The sequence below is a fragment of the Dermacentor variabilis genome, chromosome 1 (genome assembly GCF_050947875.1).
Source record: "Dermacentor variabilis isolate Ectoservices chromosome 1, ASM5094787v1, whole genome shotgun sequence".
Lineage (NCBI taxonomy): Eukaryota > Metazoa > Arthropoda > Arachnida > Ixodida > Ixodidae > Dermacentor > Dermacentor variabilis.
Genome location: NC_134568.1, coordinates 144,515,521 through 144,539,911, shown reverse-complemented (window position 1 = coordinate 144,539,911; position 24,391 = coordinate 144,515,521). Strand labels below are relative to the sequence as shown.

The following is a 24,391-nucleotide window of genomic DNA, read 5'->3' as shown; positions in this document are numbered from 1 at the left end:
CTCTAGTGTGAGAAAAGCTTAGTCACTTGGGTCAGGCTGGCTGGAAACCAAACACAAACTCCCTTTGTTTGGCAGCACATTCCTGTCCAGTCAATAGCTGGAGTCCCATCATTTATCACATGTCAATAGTGTATAAAAGTCAGTGTGAATAGGAAAACCAGATTATCATGGGTCATTGTTATTATCACAACAAAAACTGGCTTTTATATTCAGTGATATGGCTTTACAGCTGTAGATAATAGAGTACAACCCCTTTGTTATGTTTTTCAGGGGACCACAGAAATAGAATGTATGATCTGGGAGTACGTAACATACTATAGTGCTTGCTGCAGCGCTACTTACGAGACAAAAAGCTACTCTCCCACAAAATCTTAACTAAAATAGAATAGGAAGACAACAAACTATTGAAAACCCACTCGGTAAAGCTTATTATCACTGTGCTGTAATTAGATTGAACATTAAACACTTCTTTAGAGTGACTGATCGTAGCCACGAATCGCACTAAATGAAGCTTGCAATTTCCATGCGGCACTTGGGTTGAATCTTTGATAACAGCCTTTTTTGGAGCACTCGCAGCTCTTTTTCAGTTCACGTGCAGCCTTGGACAACGAAGTAACTGCGCAAGGTATCAAAGATCACGAGACGGTGGTTACGAATGTGAGTGTAAAGGGCAAACTACACACACGCTTGCTAGTGTGCGAAAGCTTGCGCTCGCGTGCCTTGCGTTTGCTACGCCTCATGAAGGATGGCGATTTGAACCTACAAGACGCACGCCAGTATCCACTTGGTTCACAATTTTCACCTTGGTATACATCGTTTCGTATTTTTGTGAGGCAGCCAGAGCACCAATATTGGTCTTGAGAAGATAAATATCCGTGCCCATGCTGTGGTTCGACACATGCAATCTGTCCCGCACCATGTGCACATGCGTAGGCGTGCGTGCGCGAGCTTTCGTGTGCTGGCACGCGTACGTGTTGTTTTGGCCTTAAGGCAAACCCATGTGCATTTGTCCACCTCCTCATGGCTTTCGACTGTGAGCTGTGTTGAGATCTAAACGGAACCAGTGCTTCAGAGCTGCGAAAACTTGAAAGGAACACATCAACAAGGTTCTGCTATACCGGATGCACAAATGTTGTATTACGGTACTTAAATGCAGTTCTTGCAGAAAAATTTGTACAACAAATGAAAACCTATACGTATCCATAGGACAAATAAATATATGGCGTTTTATTTGGAAAAAAAGCGCACACACACACACACAGCTTTGATAAAAGAAGGCACAGCTAGAATAAGCTGGCAGTTCAGTGACAGCATGGGCTCACTGTTATTGTCCTGGCCTAGGAATCTGTTTGGCTTCATTAAAGTCAATAAAATGTGGCGAGTGAGGCTCAAGCAACTCTTGAGCCACAAGTGGCTTGCAGTCTTGAATATTTTTTAAGATGCATTCTAAAGTCCAATGCTTTCGCAGCAAGGCCAAATCAGTGTTAAACAAACCGTAGCGTATGAGTCGTACACGATGGCAGATGGCACATGAATGAAGGTGCAGCCCAATTTCATGCACCAGCTGCAGAAGATAGTTCTCAGTTTCATGGATGCAGCTCACTTCTGTAAGTAAATAAAGAGAAAAGAGAGAAAAGCCATTGTTACTTCAACTGTGACAACTAAACCTAAAGCATTCATATGATCTCAGCTATGCAGAGAATACTAAAAATAAATGTGGAAGTCCCTGAAAAGAATATTTTGTACGCCATAGTTCCATGCTTATTAAACTTGTTTCTGACTTGCATGGATATGGAATGTTGGGAAATAATATACAAAAGGATACCAGGGTACTGGCTGCACTCACCAAACTTGTGTGAGAAAGCAAACATGTATTTACAGGGTAATAAGGGGTGTTCAGCCTCAAACTTATTTGGGGAATGACAATATATGCCACCATATGATTGCAAGGTTCATAGTCAAGCGGGTGCAATACATATCCTTACAAGGACTGATGATCACTGCAATATCTGTTATCTGACAATGTAAACATAAGAAATTTCAGTGCAGCAAAATATAACTTGAGGCACTAGGGAACTTGCTTTAGCCTGCTTCCAATCTGGCTAGTGTTCACAGTGCACATGTAGCACCATTCCTGTCAACAAGGCGTATGCTGAAATACACAATTTCTACCTTCAGGATAAAATATCAAAAAGTTTTTTTCAGAGATGTACAGGGAGGTTTTCCGAACGACACTTAACACAACTGTTAGGTTCTCACAGGCTTTGAGGTGGAGTACGGGGTGGGGGGGGGGGGTTAGGAAAGTTTAAGCATATTGAAAAGGAGTGGAACTCATTACATAAAATTTAGCAGTATGAAACCTAATGTTATGCAATATGTGAAAGGCAAAGTCCTTATGTTGTTACAGAAAAGCTGCACATAAGCAATGTACCCAAGCCCACTCAAGAAGTTTTCTATTCGCAATAATATTTATGAAAAGAATTATGAAAATCCAAAACAAAATTGAAAGTAAGATATTTGAAATGAAAATTGTTTCACACACTGCTTTAAAGGGACACTAAAGCGAAACAATAAATCAGTTTAGACTAATGAAGCATTGTTTCAGAACCCTGCTGGCAGTCATTAAAAAAAATAGTTTGATTATTAGGTGAGAAAATGAAGGTCCAAGTATCAGTATTTGAATTTTGTGCCGAAACCCCAGCACCGGTACGTCAGCGTGACGTCAGGGATTCCAAAGTATGTTCTCGCATTTGGGCCGCGTTGGCTGAGTAAAGGTTCCCGAAACTTGCCATGTTTAATATTTGGTTCCTCTAGAACACAATGTAGTCAATCTATACTGCTATATATATAATTAGTAGGCCCTAGAAGATGCCATAAAAATCCATGACGTCACAGCCACCAGGTGTGGGAACTTAAGCAGGCATCGTTACCCATATTTCTTTCTTGCGCTTTTTCTGGCTTACCAAACGTCTTATCGTTGTAAGAGTGGTGTTTTTGGTGTTGTAGAAAGGTAATTTACTGATGCAGAAGAAATCATTTTTCACTTTAGTGTCCCTTTAAGCATGTTTAGCTTTGACCTGTTCTTGGAGATGGTATAAATACTGCAAGACAGGCTAGGTACTCAAGTTGTAAGAAAAAGTTTGGGGACAAGCTTAATAATAAATTTTCCTTGAGCTGCATGCAAGCCCTCTCGTACCAAGAGTGAAATAAGGCAGATCCAGTTTCACACAGCGAATGTTGTATACAAGAGTAGGAGACTCATCAGCAGGTCGCACCGCGCCTTTAGCTGCCATTTCAAATGCTGCCTGGCTGTTCAAGGGTACACCTGCATATCTGAAGAAAAACTCGTTTACATCAAATACAATGTGAGCACCCATGAAAGCACACTCCTTGCTAGTATAGAACAAGTGCTAGTATCTATTGAGGTGGTCATTTTTGACAGGTATGCATGGTTCGAAATTCTTTATGCCGAAGCAATGTCCAACGCTGGATGCAGGACGTCGCCGCAACAAGAGTGACTCCCGAAGTGAAGCCACATCATGTTCTGTATAAACTTGTGGGTATCTCCACAAATGGAAGTTCCTTTAACCCCACATCACATCAATTAGTTTAACTAGGTTGATAGTGCAAGTTCTCTGGCAATTATATTTACAATGTGGTTTCAACATCAAACACTTAGCACAAGGCTATATGTTATGCCTTAGCAGGATTCCTCTCCATGGTGTTGTGAACCATATTTTATGGGAAATCAAGAATACCTAAGTAAATATATAAACTTACTTAAATGCTTGAACTTGATATGCTGATTGGATGGAGCCTAAAAGTCGCTCTAGCTTTGCAACTGTGATATGACCTAGTAAAAAGAAGAGAGATCTGTAAGTGGCATGTGTCTGTCACGCACACAGCACTTTTTTTATTTATGTAGCAGCACTATTTGGCTGCCAGCTATTACTGAACAAGCACAATTTGTGTCCTCAATAATGCCTCCTGATAATGAACAACACAAACTACAGTAGGGAATAGCAGCAATACAGCTTGCTTATGTGTGTAAAGTACAATTCAAACTAGGTCTACAAACTAAGGCACCAATACAGTTAGAATAGAAATCCTCAAGTTGCCTTCACTTGCTAGCTTTGTTTTTTTTTCTTCTCTTTCCTTTTTTCCCACCAAAGCTTTACTGCCAGAGCTAACACTATTTTGCACACTAAGAGCAGCAGGTACAAATGTGGTATTGTACATTCATTTCTGTACAAAGTTGTACAGCATATGACAGAATGCATAATATTGATGAGCTTTTAACTTTATTTACAGATATAATGCCAATGCTGCAAGAGAATGTACAACTGTCACATATTACAGTGGAGAGTCAGAATACAACATGGTAGTACATCCTCCATATGAAAACTACAACTTATGGCTGCACGGAAGCATAGATCAGGTTAAACATATTGAAAAGGTGTGGAAGTTAACTCATTACATAAAATTTAGCAGTATGAAATCAAATGTTATACAATAGTTAGTGGTAGAAGTAGCAATTGCTGCTTACACATTGTTGGGTTGCAGAAAATCGACGACTGCAAATGTTCATGCAATTCTTACAAAATAGTATGTGTCGCACATGAACAAATGTATCAAGAAAGAAAAGTATACTCATTCTTATGCAGGATACGTGCTCTAGTGTTTATATAAAACAGCATATAACATAGGGGGCCCCTTCACAACTCCTATGAGAGTTAGAGGACCCAACCTTTATACCATACCCAATGTACTTCATGTGATAAATAAAAGAACTTGAAAACCACTCAAACAATACATGAACGTTAGATGAAGAGACTGTTTACTTAATTTATTAAAGTCACAAGATCAACAATGTTTGCAATGTCATTAGGAAGATCACTCCAATATACCATAGCTTGTGGCAGGGCGGATGCATTAAATGCATTTGTTTTACTGGAGGCATTGAAAACCATGGTAATTGTACAGATGTCTTAATGTGGGGATGTAGACAAGAGACATGTAAGGAACAAAAATGGTTACTATGAATTATTTTGTGCAGAAAACAGTAGTGCGATAATTTTGAGTGTTTCTAAACATTGCAGTGTTAGCACTTTCTTAAAGTTAATGACACTAGATTGTGCACTGTATACTACATTGGTACTGCAGTCATAGTTATGTTATTGTCATCATTCTGCTGTACACAGTACATTACTTAAGGATAACAAAGGTGTATATCCCCACATTCAGGAATGAGCCTCATATCACAGCTCTTTCTTGACTCCAACAAGAGGAGTACAGCACTGCCTCTCTTCTGAAAAGACACTGCACTTTAATAGCACTCCTCCAATTACCGTGACGGGCAAAGAGAGAATAAATGTTTAGTACTGGTCTCAACATCCAGGCTCTGACTCCGTAGTCTTTGTAATTAAGGATTATCTTGGTAAAGTTGCTCCCAACCCCACGCATCTCTTCCCAATGAAGGCAATAAATTCGAGGAGTTGCTTAAGAAACATTTTTACTGAAGTAGATGATGAGATAACTTGATTACAAAATTTTTGCTCAGAACTTGATGTACAGCATCACTGAACCACAGTCAGTAGAGGGGCAGTGCGGCCATTCTTCTTGAATTGACAACCTGTGTCTAGTGGAGGAATGATCCAGAATATGTGATTAAGCCCCGTATTCTCAAACGGTCCTCCACTCAACTGAATTGAGCACAGCATCGCCCCTTGACAGAGAGAAGCTACATTCTCAAGAATTGGCTTGGATCATCAATGAAGAGCAGTGACCCCTTCTGTCGAGCGGCGGCACTGCCATCTACTTCAAGTCAAGGTGGAGGGCTGATTGGAGGAATGTTCTAGAATACGGGGGTCTCTGCCTTTTTGTAACTGTCGTTGCACTGGTGGCAGTGAAAGGATGCTTGTGATACTATGTCCATCATCTTGCTGAGCTTTGGTCCATGCATAATCACCAAGATCAAGCAGCAGAATGAAGGGCCCATGCTGCGCTGTGCAAACCTAGAGAGTCATGGAAGTACTGTTACTTGCCATCACATGGTGTCAATATCTTCACTACCTGCTGGTGATTCCTCGTTGTCTACGTTCCGACATCTGTGCCTCCTTTCATAAGGACCCGCAATGCGCCCATGCCAGAGTATTAAAGACCCACGCAGGCCTGTGGCTTTGTTACTATTGGTACGGAATGTACCTCTTCATCCGGCAGTACGTACATTCGTGCTCCGCGCGCGAACGCCACAAGAGCCTACCTTACGCGACCACTGGGTTACTCCAACCCACACCCTGTCCCATCCAGCTTTTTGACTGCATCAGAATCTATATGTATGGACGCCTTCCCAATACACCAAATTGCAACCCCTGGGGCAGCATTGGTGTGGACCACCTCATGTGCTACGCTGAAACTTCAGCGCTTCCGTTTGCTACATCACGTGAAGTTGCCTTGTTCATAGCTCATAACCTCGCTCTTCAGCATGGTGCACCTCATGAGCTACTGAGTGATCGCGAACGTTCCTTCCTCTCTGAAGCCGTAGAAGCCCTTCTACGTGAATTCAACATTGTCCATTACACTACCAGTGTATATCATCCCCAAACCAATGGAATGACTGAGCGTTTTAGTTGCACACTAGGTGACATGCTCGCCGTGTACATTTCTGCTGACCATTACAATTGGGACCACACACTATCCTTTGATGCCTAGGCTTACAACAGTGGCCTCAGTCTGCCACAGGACTCCTCCCTGTTCTTCCTTCTTTACGGCCATGAACCTTCCCCTTTCATGGACACTACCATATCGCCCTGATGCCTCTGAACCCATGGCTCTATCCGAAGTCGCAACATATGCTGAAGAATGTCGCCAGCTAGCGTGCTCGCTTACCTCGCGAGACCAGGCTCGCGAAAGACTGTCACGAATGCAGCTCCTCTTCGCCGTCATACTCATCTGGTACATTGGTGTGGCTCCACGTTCCCTTCTCTGCTCCCGGCCTTTCCACTAAGCTGCTACCTAAGCACAACGGTCCTTACTGGGTTCTTCGTCAGACGTCCCATCAACTACGTCACTGACCTTCTCCAGCCATCTACAGCCCAACAGCACCGTGGCTGCGAAACAGTTCATGTCGAACGGCTGAAACCGCAATATGACCCGTCAGTGTTACCATTTCCTTAGGTCGCCAGGGTGACTCCTTTTTCACAGAGAGGCAATTGTAGTGAAAAACACGGATGCTAGCAAAAGGAGTGAAAGAAGACTGTTGTTGGTGTTCACACTTGCCATGCTTGGCCGTTGATTGGACCCGCTTTGACCTCAGTCATAAATCATGCCCATAAATAAACATGTACTTGCAGCCCAGATATGCTCCCAAACACATCAGTGGCCAGTCAGAATGAAAAAAATTCTAAAGAGAAATGAGCTTTTGAGCACCTTCGCATGTTGTCCTGCTGTCGTTGCACTTTTTCAGTGCTATCATGAATGACTATCTGATCTCTGCAGTTCGGCTGCACTTTCTAAACTACTTGAGGAAGTGCAGCACGTTTGTCCTTAACCTAACAATGCAGCTTGCGCTGTGCTCTTTGATTTGCCATTGTGCAGGAGCCCTACGGCTGGTTCTCTTGTGCTCACTACTTTGGAAGTGCAGGTGTCATGTAAAAGACATGGTGCAGTGCTAATTGATTAGTGTGCATAAATGGAAATGTCGCCCACTTTGGTTACAATAATCAGTCCAGCTGGTGCAAGGAAGCAAGCTGCAAGTTTGATGCATTGATGGCTGGCTTGTAAAGTACTAATTTCTTTATTCAAATGTTTTTCTCTTGACCGTTTTCTAACCAACATTACATCCATGGCCACCACTTTGCTGCCACCACATAGTAGTTCCATGCTAGAGCTTATTGTGATAATGAAAACAAACTACCCTTTGCATAACAATTTGCACATTCATTGAAAAGACTTTGCAGCAGACGGCTGCTTTGGGTGGAGAAAGATCCACCCACAGCAGACAGACAGGTGCCACACTGCACTCACACAATGTGAACTTGCATGGCATAGTGCATGGCACTGTCGTAAACTGGTTAAGAAAGTGCAACCAAATTGAAGAGACCTATTATGAACAGCATTATGGTGATCTTGGCCTCGTGATTCACTCCGCCACTGTTAACAAATTTTTTGGCAGCCTAGAATGCAGCCTGGCATTGGCAAGTTATGATGGCGGCTGCTACCAGTAGGTATAGTCCATGCCAAAGTTCTACTCTTTACGTTTTCTACTGCAGATGATGATGCTTGTCATATCGTAATTACTGGTTGAGTTTCTTGTGGGACTGTGTCCATGAATGTGTACTGAGAATATGCTATTCACCAGGACTGTTTCAAGAACCTGTGAAGTAATATTTACTGCTGAAACAGAAACGTCAGCATAATGTTTGAGTTACTGTGTTATTCACTCCAAGTACAACTTGCTATACTAAGACTTGACTGCTTATGTATCTTCACAAACAGCCAGACAAGCTGTTTCTTGACCACAACTGCATGTAAAAAATGGAGTTCCCTGCAGCATTAACACTCAAACTACAATAGATGGGTGCACGATGGTGCTCTTAGCTCGAATATCAGGCTGCACTTCCGGAATTTGAGCTGCCTGTTTTTAATAGAAAGATGTTTAGCTTTTCTAGGAAATGTAGTAATGTGGGCAGCTGGGCTCAAATTAGCAAAGATTCTTAATAGGTTACGTAGTCAAAAAATACTTTGTTCACATGAGTACACAGGTGCACATCACTTCATGCCAAATATAGGCCAAATTTTTAATGCATACAGCATAATTTACATTTATGTTTGGAAATATCCATTGCATGTAAGAATATCACTACCATAATATGTTGCAAGCATCGTGATCTTTGTTGAAGCATCATGATTCATTTAGCTAGTTATTACAGACACCTCATGGAATGCCTGTAACAGACAAGCACTGTAAAAGTTTTCAGATTTTTGGATGACTATTTAGTTTTTTTACAAATCGAACACCTATGACACTCAGCTTTGTGCTGGACAAATTGTTGACCTGTTTCGTTCTTGCGCGAAGAAACTAGAACTAACCACTGACTGAATTTCTGAATAATAAATAACAAAGTTAGTTTCCTTGACCTTGAACTGTTTTTATCTCACCATGTGTGCTGGCAGTATGCCCCCTGCTCCAAGAAGAGCCTCCTACCCAACAGCTTGGCGCATTCACAACTTGTGAAGCGTGCAATTGCCAAATCTTGTTTAGGGGTTGCCTTGTCGAGGTGGTGCCTTCACACAATGCGGAGCAGTTTTAATTCCCAGGTGCTCAGACTGCGAATGGCGGGCTACCTGGACAATTTGCTATCTACCATTGCCGAATGTCTTTTAGCAGACATAAAACAGCCAAGGCATGACAAATTAAACAATCAAAAAGGGGAAAGTTCGAATGCAAGAATCGTCGTCATTCCCTATTTGCACCAAGTGTCTCATCGTATAAGAAAGGTAGCACATAAAGTGGGCACTAGAGTTGTTTTTTCGGCAAAACACAAACTCTCCAGTATGTGCCAAAAAGTGAATAGAGAATACATGAGGCCCCGCATGTGTGATAAGAAACACACACAAAAAAAAAAGCCCCTGCTGATTGCTGCCAGAATGTAGTATACGAGATCCCCCTCCCATGTGGTCGTTGCTACATTGGCCAAACTGGCCATTGTATTAATGACTGCCTGAGAGAACATTCAGATTTAATGAAAGGGTATGTTGGCAGCCACCCAGCCATGCATAGCTCCCAGAGTGGTTGTCGTGCATTGTTTGACAAGTGCAAAATGCTAAGGCACTATGGTGACCAGTGCGTACGTGAGATATATGAGGCCTTTTGCATCAACAAGAAAGGTGATATGTGTCTGAGTGTGCCTTTGGTGTCGCTCCTCATGAAGGAACTATTGTATCTTGCACGTGGATTATGGCAACCATGTAGTTGTGCTGTTTTTTATGTTATCCATCATCGCTATCTTCCTAACAATGTATTCCTGCTATGATACGATCTCCTCTCCCTCCTGCCTATTCAAGCCCCTGTATATATTGCTGTGTGTGCAATATTGTTTGAAAGACATGCACTCCTTACAGTGCACTCATTGCACACGCACTTTCTGCAGAGTACGCTAGCTCACCAGAATTTTTCAGGCCATGCTAAAGCACAGCACTGACGAGCCACAGCAAGGCAAATGCACGCAAGGCCAGTTCTTGAGAAAATAAAGGGCCAATTTATGCGTTCTGCATAAACTATGTGATTGTCGAAACTTTTGAGAAATGTCATGGCACCTAATTTTTTTTTCTAGGGGACTGAACAGCAAGTTATTGTGAAATAATTGCCCCTATGCTTTGCAGGCAGCTATCACCGTAACATTAATCTGGACCTTTGTTGAATTATTTCTCCCTACAACCCATCCCAATGAGTCTTCCACAGGGCCCAACTTTCTTGTATAAATTATCTGTTGCACACCCTTTCCTTGCACAGCCAGGCCTGCCAGGGTAACCCCGCCGGCAGCAACATCATCATCCTCACCACCACCACACATGCGAGCACAAATGCACACATACCCATAGTAGCTGCTGCAGACAGTCCTCATCCTCAGCTGGCAGTGTGCAATTGCTTTGCAGAATGCTCTACATTTATCTTTGTGTTTGTTATTTTGTGGTTAACAAATTACTAGTATTACAATACTACTGAAAAAATGTTTGTGCGCTACCATGTTATAAGTACTATTGCAGATGACCCTACATTGGAAGCCAATTAGTTCACCTGAGAGAGTGACATCACAAACCCATAATTTGTAGGCTGAGTAGTGCTGGGAGAAAATGCATATACAGGCGTCCATTTAATAGGCAGGAATGTGAAATCTTTAAGATATGCTTATAAATCACAAAGCTGACACAGAGCACTTCAAATTGGCCCTTTAAATTTATAAAAACTTCTGCTACCGGATCAATAATTTCTGTACAACCCTCAAAATTTTTTCATAATTCCTGCTCAGTCTGCACCATTCTGTTCCTTTCTACTATAGCTTATAGGTTATATACTGCTCATAAACATGTGTGATGATAGAACATATAGAACAGTGATATTTACATGTTTTTTGCCATTGTGATCATGTTTTGTTATCAGGAGTCTGTGCAGAGTCAAACAATGTCAAACAGTACCTGCCTTGAAATGGCAGAACATATATGCAGCTATGGTTTCCACTTGCTGTACGACAAGCAATACCAAGTATTACTAAACAAGGCTGAATTTCGAAGGTTGGGCTGACTCATGGAAAGTAACACAAACATGTGCAACTTTGCCTAAAATGCACAGTTTAAGTCCCGTACAGGACATGCAATGCCAAGGCCACTTTTCGTTATGCAGCCTGACATAAAGCATCTATGCAGAGTACAGAGGCTGAATTTGAGTAAGTTCCTTTTTTCCTTCCAAACACACAACTCTCACTTCTGAAGTATTTGGCTAGTGCATGTGCATGCAGTGTTTTTATTATGCTTGTCTCTATTTTCTGCAAAAAAGATATAAAAATTCAATGTGCCAAGAAAAGCTTAATGCCATTAAAAAGTTTTATGGACAACTTGGCAAGCCATATTGGGTTGCTATGCCAAGAATTTGAACTAGAAGGCCTTGAGACTTAGAAAGCTTTGAGATTTATCTCTGCTAGAGGCAGGGCTAAGGTTCTTTGCTTAAGAAAGCAGCACTTCCACAATGTCATAAAATACACAGTATGAATAGAGCAGGTAATTCTGCTAGCAGTTTTTCAATTTGTCATTGTGCATTTGTAGCTATACAAGAAATTTTCAAAATGGTCAAAGTGTGTTCTGTTCAAAGAAAGCTGGATTGAATGGCCACATATCCTGAATAGATAATCGAACTATCAAAACATAGGCATGGATGGAATCGCAAGATTAATAAGAAAGTGTTGTATGACTGAGGTCAGATTCCAGTGCAACATTTCTGGGAGGGCAGGGATAATATATTTTGCTACCATCATTGGTATTTGTGCTCGCACTGCTATATATGTAGCCACATGTATGAAAATAAAAGTTACCATAGTTGATAGTACAGCAATGTCCTTCTATTTCTTAGTCCCTTGTTTTTCAGTTCAGCTGTTCAAACTCATCTTAGTTATAAACTAACTACCGTATTTGTTTGGATATAAGTCAACCTTTCTTTTTTAAAAGAATGTTACTCAAATGACCTATCAACTTATTTTTGTGGCAAAAGAATCTCGACCTACGCTCGTGAACAAAACTACCAAAAGTATCGAGCTAACAAGGTTCCCTTGACGCACCAGCCGTAAAGCCAGTCTGGAGATTATCCAGACTGGCTTTAAAGGGACAGTAAAGCAAATATTAAGTCTAGCTAAAGTGATAGATTAGTGCTCAAGAATCTCTAAGGCATCAATATTATTGCTAACAGAGCCTTAATAATAGAGAAATTGAGGTAAATGCAGGACATGGTTAGAGACTCCCCTGGGACATTCAAGCACTTGCCCGATGACGAAAGCACTCCTCAGTTAAATTCTGTCACTAGCACTCAACCACTCCTTGCAAAAAGCATCCTTGTATTGTATAATAAGACAAAATAAAATGCTACTCGTCCAGTTCTATTTAATTTTTTAGAAAAAAGAACTCATTGAAATTACCCTTGACGACGCAGGCAGTCAGAAGGTTTCATTTTTGCTCAACCACGCTTTTGCATTTCAGTAGTTTCATTACCGCGTAGTGCTACACTGGTTTTGCTGGCTCTTGAAACTCGCACAAACTGCAAGTAGCAGAGTATTCAACTTCCTTGTGATGTTGCGGGATGCCCGAACTGTCTACGCCAGTTGACCAAAAAGCAGCTGCAGCGGCGAATCCACCACTCTTTCTTGGTTCGGTAGCGCCGTTTGTCGGACAGGGTTTTACTCACCGATGGCAGCAAAGGGTGGTGATGGTGTATGCAACGTCACCACTCCCGCGGTTGAGTGGCAGGAGATATGAATTTCGAAAAAGGCATTAGGACCCTTCGGATACATTTAGTAAAGCAATGAAGGGGGCTAGTTGGTGGACGTTCATGATTGTATTGCGCTTAGTGTTACACTGACGATTTAAATGAAGGACAGGATGCGGACGTACGTAGCACAATTGCGCTATGTACGTCCGCATCCTGTCTTTCACTTAAATCGTCAGTGTAACACTAAGCGCAATATAATCATGAACCTTCGGATAGAATTTTCTCGTAAACCAAGTCTTTTCTTGGCGAGAAACAAGCGTTGTGAGGTTTATGGAATGGTATTTAAACGGTCCATGTCGACTTAGTATTTGCCTTTAGTGTCCTTTTAAAAAACGCTGCATATCCAACATACTCAACGGCACTGAGGACGACATTGTTTGTGGTGCTGAGGGCACCTGCGAAGCATCCAACCAGCACGACTTCTCTGGCAGTTGCGATGAGGATGCAGCTTGTGGCATGGACGAGCGAGATTCAGTAGCCAAGCTTGCGGTAAATAAAGGTGTGTCATTCTCAATGTTTTTCATTAAAAAAAATATATGGGTTGATCTATATTCGAATTATATTTTTTTATTTCTCGTCAACTTCCATTTATATAGGAGCCAAACTATATTTGTGTTCGACCTATTTTTGAGTAAATACGGTAGCTCAGATGTTATTCTATCATTGCATGTTTATAACGGTGTTTGAACTTATCATTTTGCAGTAGCCAACTAGTGTTTTTCATTCTGGATTAAAATAATAAACGCCAAGTTCAACGAAATACTGTCTGTTTGCGTAAAGTGATTTCAAATGAGTAGTGTATACTATTAAAGCAATCTTGGCAAAGCTGCAGCGCTGGCAAATATCTCATTTTTTTACTAATGACCCAAACAGACAACACCAGCATCTGGTGGTTAGCAGATTTGACATAATCCAACACCATGACCTTCGTGATCTTCAGCACATCACAAGTGCCACCTGATCTTGGAGGCCATGCCCATGCACCTTTCTGGTTCTCAACAATTCTGGTTCTGCAGCATTTCTGGCATACAGTAATGACATCATATTTTTCCATTCTAGTTTCACAAAACATCTATTTATGTCAGTGTTTTGTGACACATCCAGTCACACTACAAATGTACATGTTTGCAATGACAGTGCTCTGTGGCTACAATAGCTGAACCTAGGCTTTTTACACAACCCAAAGTTTTGTTGCTGTTGCATTTTAATATCTATGCTGCAAGTTCATCTAAGGAATGTACTCTCAAAGCATGCTACCAAGGCAGATTGAACACGAAAGGTGTTGTAACTTACGATATGTTGCCTTTTCAACAATCTTTGAAAGTGGTGTGTGCGTATCTGATGCCTTTCCGAATTCTCCTTGAAGCTCATAAGTACGAAGTTGGTTAGAATGACAGAGCTTTTTCATCTTGTGGTAGCCTCCATGGACCCTCATTACTGAAATAAAAAGCATTTTTCTAGTTTTAGGCAAGCAATAAAAGACCGAGTCAAGTCCTAGTCAAGTCTATACAGTGATAAACAGATTCCGACACACCAAACAGTATTAAATTTGTTTGTACTGTTCACACAGAACACAAGAAGAAGCCTACAAACTGGATGAATAACACACAATGCAGCAGCATCTTAGAACAAATTCAAATATCTGGCGACTTGAAGGTACAATTGTTTCTTTAATTGCAGCTAATTCCCGATGTTATAAATCACATTGTTCCAAAACAAAAAACTGCACAGCTATCATATACTGCATGACAACCATATGAACCAAGGTGTCAAACTGGAACTAATCTCAAAAGGTGCAAAGCAAAAGCATGCATTATTGTGGCACATACCGTAACCAAGCAGAACAACGGATAAATGGCAGCATATTAATTTTTAATTACCGAGAATTAAAAAAAATAAAAAAAATGTGGCTCTTTGACTGCTATCCACATTCTGCTACATTTCATCTTTGCACTGGCTGTGGTTAGGGCCTGAACGATTTGTTTTGTAGAGGGGGAAAACCTACATTTATGGGAGGTGCAGCACAAAGGGTAAAAGGCTTCAAAATGTGGCTACTTACACAACACCCCAGAGGTATATTTTCCAAGGTCTACACCCCAGGCCATATTAAAATCTTGAGGTTGGTACCTTGAGCCCACAACTACATAAATGAGACAAAATGGTAGAAAAAGATGGAGATGACTACCAAAGCAAGCAACGACAACCTGAATACTGATCGCAAAGCTTACTTACCAAGAGGATGGTCTGCAAAACTTGGGCAAGAGTTAACGGTAAGCTCCGCACTATTGGACACACACCCTTCAATAGTAACAAAGTCTGTTGGGGGTCGCACATCCATTTCATTAAGGTCTGAAAAGCAAAAGCACTATAGGTGGCTTTATATGGCAATGTATACCAAAGATACTCCAAAGTCACGACAGCCTGCGATACGGTTTGCAGATACAAAAGTGATACACAGCTACAGTAGACTTCCCTACATTATCAAGAGTAACTTGAGAAGGGTAGAAAAAGAAATTGTGGCTTTTCTGACTGCCATCCGCATTCTGCAAAACTTCATCCTTGTGCTGGCTGCAGTTAGGGCCGGAACGATTTGATCTGTAGAGGGGGGGGGGGGGGGGTAAGAGTGTGGCCAAGGGGAGGAAAGGAGCCTACCCACAAAGCATACTTCTCTGCATGCCTGCTCCTATTTGTCCCACCCATGGTCCTGTTCTCCGTTTGATACAAACATGTACCAAATCGGCCTTAACATTTCTTACCAGAGTTTCACTCTCTCTCACCATACAGAAGTGACCACTTATGATAATGACGGCTGAGCCTGGCTTAAAACAAAGCAGACATGCTTCAATATGTGCAATTTCCATAGCAGCTCTCACTGCTTGCACTTGTAAGGAAAGACAATAAACTCAAGGAATGACACCTTTGCCACCTCCTTGCTGCTCCTTTGGCCACCACTAGTGTATTCACCATAGTGGTGCTTAATCTCTCCACAGGAGAACCTTTACAAATGACTTTCAAATCAACATAACTGAAAGCAGTGGGCAGCACTATAGTAGAAACAAATAGTTGAGGAATCCCACCTGTTATGGGCATGCAAGTGACAGTCCAGAAACAGAGAAAGTACTGGTAACAGTAGTACGGAGGTGGCACTGAATTCTGATTTGGAATATTGCAAGGAACGTTAAATGCTGACTGGTAGGACTGTCATTGCTCGTAGTCAGTGCAGGAGTCTCAAGCTATCAGCACTCCATCTAGTGGTCGATCGTCTTTTGCCTCTCTATCCCCGAGAATAAAATCCCCGTTATGATAAATTCTTAAGCCTACACTTTTGCTTTACAGCCATAATTTTTCAAAATATGGCACCAATTATCGTCAAACCACTTTAACGCAGAACAAAGCGAGAGTCTGTGCGCACATTTTTTTCTTAGTAGCTTTACTGGCCTTATTAGCATTTTACTTAAGTTGCCTGCTTGGAGGGAGAAAAACTCACAAGCTCAATAAAAATCAAATTTAGTTTTGTTCAGCTGAAGGCATCAATTTGTTAGCACCAATCACAATATTTGTGCAGGTTGATGTGTCTTCCGATTGTAGAGGGGCATATATATCTCAAATGAAGTGACATTGTTATTCATTATTCCTTTTTTACACTAGGAAACCACATACTGATGTTATTATACCCAGCATGTTTAATCTTGAGGAAATCAGGTCGTCAACACCAAGAAATGAAGAATAGAAGTTTAGGTGGTGCAAGCAACAGGCAATATGAATAAAAGGGAGAAGGGGACTTTACATTGTGACAGTTTGGGCTTGTTGGTATGACATTACTAATAAAAAGGTTTGTTTAGCACATGTGAAAGAGGAAATACACAAGACAGAGTGCTCTGTCTTGTGTATTTCTTCTTTCCCATGTAGATGATGGGACTACCCTTCCCATGTACTTACACAATATTTTTCTCATATAGGGCTTTACAGTTTGGTGCTATTTACACTCATGAAACTGCTCAGAATTAAATATCAATTTCAAGGTGCACATGCTAGCAAAATGTTAACCTTCGGTAGAGACGTGTTGTACATTTGTCCACCCATGTTCAAAGAGCGCTGTTGATCTCTCTTTAGGAGGATTAAACTTTCTGACTTAGTAAAGATTTTGCATGTTGTCAAATTCAGAAATCTGGGCACTGAACATTAAGATAATGTGTTGTGTACGTTGTCCCATGCGCGGATTGCGACTACGTGTACATTGGCGAAACTGGTGACTTTGAAAGGCGTCTTAAACAGCACAATTATGACGTCAAAAAAGAAAATGTGAAATCCAGTGCCTTGGCTGAGCATGCCACTTCAAGCGGCCACGCAATCGACTGGGGGAAGGCACGTGTCCTTGCCAGGGAAAAAGGGCTATCTCGACGCCTTTATCTTGAGTCCCTCATGATCCAGACTACGCCACACACTCTGAACAGGAGCGATGGCAATCTGCCGTCAGTGTATGCGCGCTGCCTGCGTCACGTGTTCTAGACTATTTAAGCGAGCTGCTCGAGCACTTTTGTTTATTTTACCTGTGAACAAGGCTCCCGTGTGGGAGCCGAAACGTCTTCTTTTCTTTTAAATCTTTATTTGGTCGGCGAAGTGCCCCGGGTTTTTGTTAACCTTTTAACCATTAAGATAATTATGAAGAACCAGCGCAATTGAGGTTGTGAATGGTTTAACATCAAAGTTCTGACTGGTGTTGTAAAAGTCGCGGGGCGCTTTTTTCGTTGCGACGATATATCGAATTTTTTACAAGTACTGTTCCAGGAGGGCACATGAAACCGGCAGGCGGAGGCCTCAGGAAAGCACCCGAGATCATAATAACGCTGTGCTTAAAGGTACGTCCCAAGTACCTGTTTTGCTTCCGTTTCGCTAACTCCGCAGCTCTCGCCTACCGATTTTCGCACATGTTTTTCCAGAAGGACGTTTATTTACCTCAAAGGGGTTTGTTAAAGATGCTTTTGAAAGGTCACGAAGAGCAGCATACGAAAAGCCTGGCGCGAGCGAAGATACATCTCCAGGACAGCAGGCGCGGCGTCTATTCGGCCCCTACTGTTCCCCGGGAAAATCAGTGATGTCATATTGAAGGTAGAGCGCCGTAAGCCGTGAGAATGGTATAATCCGGCATGACTGACTCAGCACGAGCGTCGCAGGTGCGAGAATGTTTGTCCGACGTACAACCAGCAACGAAGAAAGCCCATCCCCCACGGAAACACCAGTCACAACCTTGCCGGTTTAACAATATAGCAGAGTAGTTTGCTGGGCCAGTTGGTGCATGGTGAACGTACAATGGTTTCCAGCAAGTACGGACGCGAGAATGCCCGCATCCGTACTTGCTGGAAACTTGTAACAATATAGCGCTCGCTACGTCACGTGCAAGTCAGAGTGTGGTTCACGACCGTGCCATGCAGATTTCCTGACACTTTTCGTTGCACCAAACGGCTATACTGTTTACTATGGTTGGCCAATAATGTTCTGCGTCAATAATGGTCAATAATGTGTCTTGTCTGCAGCACAGTACTATACGCAATAGCTGTTACACGGGTACTTAATAACATCATTGAAATCGACTGACATGGCTCTTTTCGAGCGCGATCGAAGCACGTAACGTGACAAATTCACCCTCGCTTGAAGATGACATGGAGCAGCGCTCGGTCTGCAATGGTTCAAGCACACGTAAACGTTAAAAAGTGCACATGTGACAGCGGTACATGATAAGGCAAAGTAATCTATACCCCGGCATAAGTTCCCTATGACAGTACGTCGCACATCTGAGCAGGACACATTTGCAGGCTTGTAGACGCAGAAAATGCCCCGTAACAGTTGGAAAGCCTTCGGCGCGTGGGTCACCGTTTGTAACGACGTGTTGGCCATGACGGTGCCGACCGCGTTGTCTTGTAAAGGCTCGCCAACAATATAACCTGGCGTAGCAAGGCTCCACGTATACTACTAGAAAGAGCGATCAGAAACAAACAACTACAAAGAAGCGTGACAATGTCACGTCACACGCTCCCATTCACGCAGTGCACGCTGCGCTTGCGAGGGCGACCATGGTCATATTGGTCATATGTTTTCTCAGCATTGTTAGTCGCCTCAGTCACCTCAGTGTCGTACGAATCTACAGATAAAATACAACTTTTCAACGTTTAGCTTTATTTAAAAAGTTAAAAAAAATTATCACTTTTATTGTTCACGTTTTTTTTATTTATAAGTAATATATTTGCTCTCGTCCTTCTACACGTTCTCTCTACTCCTTTATGCCTGCTTCTTCCCTCTCTGCGCTTTGCTACTGAATACGCTCCTCTTCTCATTCACTCACTCGGTCTCTATCAGTGAGCTGGCAGCGGCTGCCCATCGCTAACCCCATTTTCGAAATCTCTCTGGCTGGCCGGCCGCTCTGACGTTTAAGTGAACGTTACGCTTATAGAGTGTTAAACAAACGACCATTGTAACAAGCTCCAGTGCCTAGATCCTGTGGCCCTGCAGCTGTGTGAGGTGAGTGCGCAACGCCACCGGGTGATCGTGCGGCAACTTGTTTTCACGGCGTATCAGAAACTACAGTCGACGTCTGCCAAAACTTCGACTCCGATTGCAAATGCTTGCGTCTGTTTGTGTCCTTGATTCGCGATTTTTTTTCCCTAGTCGTATTTCGCTTGCGTGACGTACTGCACGCTTGTTTCGTTGCATTATTGAACTGGAGAGGACGTCGGCTTAAATTAAAGCGGCTGAGGCATGCACTTGTTTCGCCTCGGTAAAATACGAAAAGCTACGAAGCTGTACAGTCAAGCGACCCTTCGCGCCTGGATCATTGTTTACTATGTCGTACTGACACTTCTTGGAGCTCCGTCCGTCTAAATGAGCTAGGGTGGCTGTACGGTTTTGAATTTTCCCCTACGACTGTCGATACTATTCGTAACTCGTATATGCGCATACTTTCGGTTGGGACTTTCTCAGATATCAGACCATTCATTAACTTTGCCTTCAGTTTGCGGACCTGAGCACATAGCACATTGGCATTGTTATGGTGAGTCGCCGCTAAAGGCTAGCACAAAAGCTCGATGATATGGGTTTACTTCAAAATTACCTAAATTTGGGCGAGTTGGTGTACATGCATGCTTAGGAAGTTCACAAGGTATTGGCCGCCAAGGCAGACAGACCCAAGCGAGCGGCCAGGGGAAGAGTTTATCGAGGAAAACACGCAAATAATGCTGCGGCGCTTTTTCCCTTGCTTCTGTCTGCTTTCTTGTTGGTAGACTGCCTAGGGCGAAAGCAAGAATAAATGCTTGCAATATTCTGTGCGTGATTTGCAAGACTCCTGCTTTCTTTCCTTTAGCGGTACCTGCAGCAACATATTGTGAATTGACTTATGCCGTTTTTCCCGTATATCTATCGTGCAGGCTATCACTGTACTGAATTTCATCATTCCGTACGGTGATAAAGGTTTGCTTTCGTGGACCTGTCGAATTCATGTCTTACTCCCAACCCCCCAACCGCAAAAGGTTTCGGAACATATAATTCGATAAAAAAGAAAAATCTCGTCGCAGCCAATGCATTGGCTCTTGAATCGAGAAGTGCAGCGTATACTTTCATGTACGACCACTACATTGTTCACCTAAAGTGCAGGCTGGGTGCTGAAGTCACGAGGAAATTTAACGTTCTCGGGAATCGCGTGTTCCGAAAACTTTTTCGGTGCGGCTGCACCTTGTCAAGATTTGGCTCTTAATGTGTGCGTGAGCGTTTTGTTGGCCCCCAGTGCTGGGCGAACTGAAAGAAAGAAATAATAAAGAAAGCGAGACAGAAAAAAAAAGAAACTGCTTGTATTTTCTTTGTTGACGGAATATTGACGGGAATTCTAGCTAATTCAGAATACCCAACTGGCCGTAACGAATGATCGATCGTAGCCTGAAAAAGTTCCATGAGCACACTCAAGTATATTGATTCTGTGCACACCTTAAGGTATTTGTGAATGAATGTATAGCGCGCGAGACGTAATGTGTGTTCACTAACACTGACAGTGCTAATCAAATCAAAAGGTAAAACGAATAACTTGACAAGATGCAAACATATTCGCGCTGTCTGCATCTTTCTTTTGCATGTGTATTTTTTTATTATTTAGTTCTGGTATGCCGGTATTTGACATTTTAATTGACCCAGAGCAAAATATATGCGTGTGGTTTGATTGACAAAGCCGCAAGCTGCGCGTGTGTACTTAGACCCTCGCTACTTCGCCGAAGCCACAAGCGTGTATGTCTACTTAAAAGCTGGAACTGCGTCCCCGAAGCTTGCGGCGCTGCTGTTTGAGGATCACTTGTCAATTGTAAATGTTTGCCTAAGGCATCCCTTGTCCTTTTCTGGTGTTCAAAGGGCGCGTAAAAAAATAAGCGACAACACGCGCCCACGCTTAGTAGCCCTTCCGAGCGGGCGTGAAACCGTCAGAGGCCATGTGCATCGGGCCGTGCGCATTTCAGCGACGAAATCGAAAGCAGTGAAAGAGCGCTCGTTTCCGCGGTGGGCGGGAAACTAGGAAGCCGATATGAGCCGTCGCGCGCGGACTCGAATGGCGGGTTTACATCTAGGTCGGCACGTTCTGGCCTGGATTTGCGGGCTGCGACGTCGCCTTGCGTTTTCTCTCCACCCGCGTAGTCTTCGTTGTGAGGTTTGGCCGAACAAAAACGTCATGAACTACGCTTGAGAACGTGGCACAATGGCGCGCTCAAGGGCAGGAGAGGACTGAGCACGATACAGTGCGTCAGAGGAGATTGTCATCATATACCGTCAGCCTGCGTCAGGGCAGTGGGTCTTCCGGCCTATATAGGGGGATAAACATGTTAGATTTCTTTGAAAAGAAACAAACGCGCTCGCACTGCAGCAATACTTTTGGGCGCCTCCTTGCAGGACCATGGCAGCGGAGCGCGCCGGCCGCCGGGTGTTTGTGGTGGGTGTGGGCATGACCAAGTTCGCCAAGCCAGGCGACAAGAAACGTGACTACCCAGTATTGGCCAAGGAGGCTGTGACAGCGGCACTGCAGGACTGCCGCATGGAGTACACCGACGTGCAGCAGGCCTGCTGCGGTTACGTGTACGGCGACTCGACATGCGGCCAGCGCTGTCTCTACGACCTGGGGATGACGGGCATCCCTGTGTACAACGTCAACAACAACTGCTCGACCGGCTCGACGGCGCTGCTGTTGGCCAAGCAGCTGGTCGAGGGCGGCCTGTCCGACGTGGTGCTGGCGCTAGGCTTCGAGAAGATGGACCGCGGCTCACTCACCTCCAAGTACCGTGACCGCGCGAACCCCGTCGAGAAACACGCTAAGGTGCTGGCTGCCACGCACGGCCTAGCGCCGGCGCCCATGGCCGCGCAGATGTTCGGCGCTGCTGGGATGGAGCACATGGCCAAGTACGGCAGCACACGCGAGCACTTGGCCAAGATCGCCCAAAAGAACCACCGTCACTCGGTGAACAACCCGAACTCGCAGTTCCGCGACGAGCATACGCTCGAGGAGATCCTCGAATCTCCCGTGGTGTTTGGGCCGCTCACCAAGTTGCAGTGTTGCCCGACGTCGGACGGCGCGGCGGCCGCCATTCTGGTGAGCGAGGCCGTGGTGAGGCGGCTGCACCTCGAGGCGCAGGCCGTCGAAGTGCTCAGCATGGAGATGGCCACCGACCTGCCATCGGCATTTGCCGACAACTCGTGCATCGAAATGGTCGGCTTCGGCATGACGCGCAAGGCAGCCCAGCAAGCGTTCCGGCGTGCGGGCCTCACTCCCAACGACGTGCAGGTGATCGAGCTGCACGACTGCTTCTCGGCCAACGAGCTGCTGGCGTACGAGGCGCTCGGCCTCTGCCCCGTGGGCAAGGCGGCGGAGCTGGTGGACCGCGGCGACAACACGTACGGCGGCAAGTACGTGGTGAACCCGAGCGGCGGCCTCATCTCCAAGGGTCACCCACTTGGCGCCACGGGTTTGGCACAGTGCACTGAGCTCTGCTGGCAGCTACGCGGCGTGGCCGGCCCTCGCCAGGTGCCCGGGGCCCGCGTCGCGCTGCAGCACAACATCGGCCTGGGCGGCGCGGTCGTGGTCGCCCTGTACCGCCTCGGCTTTCCCAGGGCCGCCCTCTGAGCGCTGCCTGCACTGTAAATACTATATGCTACGGTATACTTGGGCCACGGCTGTTCTCCTCCAGTCCGACAGCACAATAAAAGAGGCTTTAACACTGTTTCTACTGTTGTACTGTATGCTGTGGCTGCTGCTGGAAAGTGCCGACATGTCGTTCGCGATAGTTGTAGCGTCTGTGCTATCGTGACTTGGCAGTTTTGGCACGTTTTGGTACGCTTGCCTTCTCATCGGACCGCAAAGAAAATGGGGAACAGCAACTCACAGCACCCTGCCATGTGCTTGACGTAAATCTGCCAACAAGTGTTTCGTAGTCGTAGTAGTAGTAGTAATTAGTTTAATTTCACAAATAAAGAAAGAAAAAGGAAGGTCATAAAACTACTTGTGGCCGCCGTAATTGTCCAGCACAATCTGCTGATGCGTCAGCAGTAGAGGAAGCGAGGGGGGGGGGATGAGTGAAAGAACAGGGAGAGAGGATGGAGTAAAGGAGAACTAGTTACATATGGCAATCCTTGGAATGCTGTTTCATACAGCTCATCTAGGTAGAATGCTGACCATATGGATTCTCCTTCATTGTGTATCGCTTTAGCTAGTGAGTACCAGCAGTGGTGTCGTAAATGGTGCCATGTGACAGTTGGTTCAACATATTTTTTATTATATATATTCGTCTGACGGATATATATATATATCCGTCTGATCGCGCCATTGACTAACCGTGTAACGCGCATTAGTTCTTTAATGGGCATTTGTAGTGTGAGAGCAGGTGTGCTCAAGAACTGCAAAAACACTACCTGGCGACGTGGCGAGTCATTTTTCAGCGCTCTTTGCGCACTGGAGAGCGCCATGAGAGATGGGAACTGCGGATCGCTGGACACGTAGGTGAGCGAGCATAGCGTCCCGGCCTCCGGTCTTACGTCAAGTTTGGAAGCACTATAGTGTGCTATATCTTGCTTGTTTAACTGAAATATTGATGTCTTAAGTGAATATGTAAATGGGCTCAGTCAGTAGCATTTTAGGCGTGCTGCAGGGAAGCAGTCTACAAAGACTTGATAGCAAAGCGCGCCGTATAACGCCCTAGGGGCAACTGGCGAGAGGCTGCCCGTGAATTCCGACGAAGTTAGGTTCACGGCCGGGGAAAGTGGAATCTCGCCCAGGCGGACTCGGTATTTGGCCGTTGGTGTAAATACTACGATCGGGTGCCCGCCAATATATTTATTTATGAT

At 44.1% G+C, this 24,391-nt stretch overlaps 2 protein-coding genes across 3 annotated transcripts; one reads left to right on the top strand and one right to left on the bottom strand.

Annotated features, from left to right (window-relative positions):
• Nucleotides 1-1,199: 1,199 nt before the first annotated feature.
• Nucleotides 1,200-19,136, bottom strand: LOC142585898 (pseudouridylate synthase TRUB2, mitochondrial). Of its 2 annotated transcripts, none has more exons than XM_075696988.1 (7): nt 18,790-19,136; nt 15,266-15,382; nt 15,093-15,173; nt 14,327-14,470; nt 3,781-3,853; nt 3,197-3,333; nt 1,200-1,605 (listed from the first exon to the last, which is right to left on the bottom strand). In XM_075696988.1, exons 1-7 carry the CDS (start codon nt 18,926-18,928, stop codon nt 1,325-1,327), a joined length of 972 nt encoding a protein of 323 aa, XP_075553103.1. In that variant the 5' UTR covers nt 18,929-19,136; the 3' UTR covers nt 1,200-1,324. The 2 variants fall into 2 exon arrangements, with proteins under 2 accessions (XP_075553103.1, XP_075553111.1); XM_075696996.1 differs by having other exon boundaries at nt 15,266-15,398; nt 18,790-18,901.
• Nucleotides 19,137-19,332: 196 nt separating this feature from the next.
• Nucleotides 19,333-23,275, top strand: LOC142585889 (sterol carrier protein 2-like). Its single transcript, XM_075696976.1, has 2 exons — nt 19,333-19,549; nt 21,950-23,275. The coding sequence occupies exon 2, from the start codon at nt 21,954-21,956 to the stop codon at nt 23,172-23,174; it is 1,221 nt and encodes a 406-aa protein (XP_075553091.1). The 5' UTR covers nt 19,333-19,549; nt 21,950-21,953; the 3' UTR covers nt 23,175-23,275.
• The last annotated feature ends 1,116 nt before the right edge of the window (nt 23,276-24,391 follow it).